The sequence below is a fragment of the Rosa rugosa genome, chromosome 3 (genome assembly GCF_958449725.1).
Source record: "Rosa rugosa chromosome 3, drRosRugo1.1, whole genome shotgun sequence".
Classification (NCBI taxonomy): Eukaryota; Viridiplantae; Streptophyta; class Magnoliopsida; order Rosales; family Rosaceae; genus Rosa; species Rosa rugosa.
The window spans coordinates 36,458,935-36,464,062 of record NC_084822.1 but is presented as its reverse complement, the minus strand read 5'-3'; the positions used below and the strand labels follow the sequence as shown (position 1 = coordinate 36,464,062).

The 5,128-nt window shown below is 41.9% G+C and overlaps 1 protein-coding gene across 1 annotated transcript; it reads left to right on the top strand.

Moving 5' to 3' along the window:
• The first annotated feature begins 2,398 nt into the window (after nt 1-2,398).
• LOC133741352 (3-hydroxy-3-methylglutaryl-coenzyme A reductase 1-like) lies at nt 2,399-4,450 on the top strand. Its single transcript, XM_062169275.1, has one exon. It carries the CDS (start codon nt 2,518-2,520, stop codon nt 4,288-4,290), a length of 1,773 nt encoding a protein of 590 aa, XP_062025259.1. The 5' UTR covers nt 2,399-2,517; the 3' UTR covers nt 4,291-4,450.
• The last annotated feature ends 678 nt before the right edge of the window (nt 4,451-5,128 follow it).

Here is a 5,128-nt window from a genome sequence, read left to right as displayed (position 1 = left end):
ACTAAAATTTCGCTCATCCAATTCTTTTAGGAATAATATATTTTAATTATTTTTACACTATATATATTTTAAAAACTAATCGTTCATGTTTCAAATGTGTAATTGATTCTAAAATGTTACAGTACAATAAACATTCTCAAAAAAAAAAAATGTTACAATAAAATGATCTTTGACAAAAAAAAAATGAAAATAGTTTAACCATCAAATGAATGGTTAATCCTAATGAGTTTACGACCTTCAATTGATTGATTTCCGATCTTTAAAGGATAATTTATCAAAAGAACATTTTCAAATTATGAAAATGTGAAACTAATCTTAAATTAGAAATACATCAATTGAAGTGCCCGCGAGCAAGAAATATATTCATAAGCCAGAATAGGCTGTTACATACCCTTCCGCTGCCATTTAGACAGACAAGAAGATAATGGTAGTACCCACAGTGGTACATAGAAATAAACCTACTCATTGTACAATTAGATACGTAGAACATAATGGGAGCCCCCTTTGGTATTACGCCGGAGGCGCTAGAAGGATCCGGCCCTCCCAACCTAACTATTACCCAGTAATCTAGTCGCCTAGAGACCTCAATTGGTGTACAACTAGAGACACTGAGAATTAAGTCGACAAGACCAAAACCAATAGCTAAAACTAGATGCACATAAGTGCCTAGACTGTCCCTGAAAATAGGGAATTATTGACACCAACAAAGACTAAAGAAAACTAGATAAAAGGCAGGGCCCACCGACCCCAACCCAAACTTCAGCCCATAATAGGCCCACAACCATTGCCAAAGCCGAGAGAAAGCAAAACCAGAAGATGGCCGTCCCCAACCCTTCCTGGCCCTAGACCAGCCTCGCCGCGCCTCCCCCCTTCTCCACCACTGATGTCGGACAGAAAGACGTCGTCACCGCCGGACCACCAGCGAGAAACACCACCAATCATCACCCCAATCCCACACCAGGCCGCACCCTGAACTCTGCGCCATAACCAAGCCGGCAACCCGATCACCGTCGACAACCAATCGAGCCAACATCTGATCCAATCCGTCGAAGTGGCCCTCCGAATTCTGACCGTCACCTGAAGCCGCTACTCCCCAACAGAGCCCCGAGTCCACTCCGATCCAATCTGCAACCACAGCTCGACTACGCCATCCACCGAGAAAGAGAGGGTAGGACATCCACGGATCTCCTCCTCCAAGCCTGAAGCACAGCCTTAATTACCCGTCCGGCCGCACCCAACGTGCGTTGGCTAGGCCAGAGGCCGTCGCCATTGCAGGGGCGTAGCCGGACAGGCGCTAGCACAGTGTCGGCGGCTAGGGTTTCTAGAGAGAGTTTCTAGAAATACATCAATTGTTGTTTCTAGGGCTAAATACTGGTTACTACTCTGTGGTTTAGGTCCAAAATCAATTCACTCCCTAGACTTCTAATTTCATCAAAAACACTCCTGCACTTTCAATTTTGATCTAAGAGGTCCAATTCGTTAATATTCTGTCATGGGTTCAAGTTATAGTTGGATTATTTGTTGAAAAACTATTTATTTTTAATAGTAGGACTCACTCCTAAATTGACTATGCAGGCCACCTCGATACCACATCATAAAACATAGGCCATATATGAGCCACGTTAACAAGTTAAATAACTCAATTGTCGGAAAACTAACAAATTGGACCTATTAGATCAAAATTGAAAGTGCAGGAGTGTTTTTGATGAAATTAGAAGTTTAGGGACTGAATTGATTTTTTTACCCAAACTACAAGGTAGTAATCTGTATTTAGCCCTTGTTTCTAACTAAACTTACTCAAATAGAACTATGACGAATAATACAAGCACCAATTTATTTACCAAAACTTGTGCTATAAACCGATAATTGATATGGTTTGTCAATATATTATTTGTTATATGATCCTTAATTATTATTATTATTATTATTATTATTATTATTATTATTATTATATATATTTTTTATTTTATTTTGGTGCGGAGCTCTGCCTAAAATCTGACAAGCTAAACATTCATGCACTTCTAATCTAAAATCAAACTATATAGGAAAAAGAATCATCGATGATGTACTAATCTCCTTAAAGATTTTTTTTTTTGGACAATAATCGATTAATCGTTATAAAAATTTATTATTAAAAACATTGGTAATACTCTTTTAAAATGGACACTTGACTATCATGGAGGATAAAGATACTGTGAACAATCCTTACTGTGCATATTGAGAGTGAGAAATTGCCAAGAAAGAGACTTCCGTAGGTGTATTCATTTGACTAATTTACTCATTCATCATACTGATAGTGATGACTGATCGATGACCCTGTAGGCAGCTTCCCACTACACAACCAGCACTATATATAAACATCGGTACCAGCTGTTTTCATTCACACTCAAACCCAACACAGGAAAACACAGATAAACGAGTTCAGTCTTTTTTTCCAAAGCTCACTCCTTTCTCTCTTCTATCTCCTCCATCCGATCCCCCGGAGGGTTGTTTAGCATCTTCCTCATCCAAAACATAATGGACGTCAGAAAGCTATCCGCGATGGAGAACACCACCAAGGCAGGCAAGACCATGAAACAGAAAGTCAAGTTTGTCGTCGACGAGGAAGTGGCAAAGGTTTCAGACGCCTTGCCTCTGCCTCAGTACATAACCAACGCCGTCTTCTTCGCTCTCTTCTTCTCCGTCGTCTACTTCTTGCTCACTAGCTGGCGTGAGAAGATCCGTACCAACACTCCTCTTCACAACATAGATCTCTCTGAGATTGTTGCCATCCTTGCTCTTATAGCCTCCTTCATCTATCTCCTGGGCTTCTTCGGCATCGATTTTGTTCAGTCCCTCTTTCTCCAGCCCAGTAATGACATCTGGGCCGCCGACGATGACGAGGAAGAGATTATTCTCAAGCAGGACGCTCGTAAATTTCCTTGTGGCGAGGCACTTGATTACTCAATCCCAAAAATGGCTCCAATTGCTTCTCCTAAATTCGTCCAAAAGGTGTTTGATGACAAGCCAGCGATCCAGACCCCTCCACCAACTGCAGAAGACGAGGAGATTATCAAGGCTGTCGTTGCTGGAACCATTCCTTCATATTCACTCGAGTCAAAGCTAGGCGACTGCAAGAGGGCAGCTTCTGTTAGGCGTGAGGCATTACAGAGAGTTACAGGCAAGTCTTTTGAGGGTCTGCCTTTGGAGGGCTTTGATTACGAATCCATTTTGGGTCAATGCTGTGAAATGCCGGTTGGGTATATTACCATTCCTGTTGGGATTGCCGGGCCCCTTATGCTTGATGGAAGAGAGTTCTTTGTCCCTATGGCCACAACTGAAGGTTGCTTGGTGGCTAGTACCAACCGTGGTTGCAAAGCAATTAACTTGTCCGGTGGAGCTACTAGTGTGCTATTGAAAGATGGAATGACCAGAGCACCAGTTGTCAGATTCAACTCTGCTAAAAGAGCTGCTGAGTTGAAGTTCTTCATGGAAGACCCTGCCAATTACGAAACCATTTCCATGATTTTCAACAAATCAAGCAGATTTGGTAGACTTCAGACAGTCAAGTGTGCAGTGGCTGGGAAGAACCTCTACATGAGATTCTGCTGCAGCACTGGTGATGCTATGGGGATGAACATGGTCTCTAAAGGGGTTCAAAATGTCCTCGACTTCCTTCAGAATGACTTCCCTGAAATGGATGTAATTGGCATCTCTAGTAACTACTGCTCAGACAAGAAGCCTGCTGCTGTGAACTGGATTGAAGGCCGTGGCAAATCTGTGGTTTGTGAGGCTGTAATCAAGGGAGACATAGTGAGTAAGGTGTTGAAAACCAACGTGGCGGCCTTGGTGGAGCTTAACATGCTCAAGAACCTTACTGGTTCCGCCATTGCTGGTGCTCTTGGTGGTTTCAATGCTCATGCCAGTAACATTGTTTCAGCTGTGTACCTCGCCACTGGTCAAGACCCAGCTCAGAACATAGAGAGTTCTCACTGTATCACCATGATGGAAGCCATCAATGATGGCAAGGATCTTCACGTCTCGGTTACCATGCCTTCTATTGAGGTCGGTACAGTAGGAGGAGGTACCCAATTGGCATCGCAGTCGGCTTGCTTGAACTTGCTCGGAGTGAAGGGTGCCAACAGAGAGGCACCAGGATCAAACGCAAGGCAATTGGCCAGTGTTGTAGCTGGTTCTGTTCTTGCCGGAGAGCTTTCTCTCATGTCTGCTATTGCAGCTGGACAGCTCGTCAAGAGTCACATGAAGTATAACCGATCAAACAAAGATGTTACAACTGTTGCTTCATTTTAAGAGCTAGAAGAAACTTGACCCTCAAGAATTTTTGTCACATATATCTCTTTGTAAATTTCTTCCAAAATGTGGACGATTCTGAGGTTCATCCTTTGGTGAATGAGCATATTCACCTTCTCTTACGATTAATGCATAATAACTTTATAATTTTGTAATCCAACCACTCATGTTGTATACAAAGATTAGCTGTGTAAAAAATTAATCAGATTGAAGACCTTTTAGTTATTCATTTCTATGAAATAAATGGATGGTTCATCATAATAGTAGTAAGTGCTGTTAGAATCATCCATTTGTTTGATTCAATTAGATAACTAAATGATTTCCGATTTGATTAATTTTTTAGAGAGATGATCTTTAAAAACTAATTTAAGATATGGACCGTTGGATTATAAATTTATTAAGTAAAAGTATGTTAAGCGACAATGGGGTGAATATGCTCATTCACCCCACCTAAGAATTGTCCCCAAAATCTTTTTGGGAGGAAAAAAAAAAAACTTTCAGCGTCCTAAGGTTTTCCCTAGGGCTTCGAGATGCCTACGATGAGTTCTGGTGCGCCACCTGGGATTTCTGTTTGTCCTTGGCCGTTCATGGGAGGCCTCGACGCGGCCTCGCCTTCTCCTCCACCAGCCCCAAAGGCACGCACCTTTGCATCCGTTCTTTCCGACTCGAATGAATCTTCTATTCCTCTTAGTCAATTACCTGCTCCTGTGGTTCGAGGGGATAAAATCTATGTTAAGATCAATGAATCCCTATATCAAGAGCAATTGAAGAATTTCAAAACCAACCTTATTGGTCGATTATTGCTACGAAAGGGTTCAACACCACTAAAGACTGCTAC

Excerpts from the sequence above, each read along its gene's own strand:
- LOC133741352 (XM_062169275.1), top strand. The coding sequence starts at position 2,518 with ATGGACGTCAGAAAGCTATCCGCGATGGAGAACACCACCAAGGCAGGC.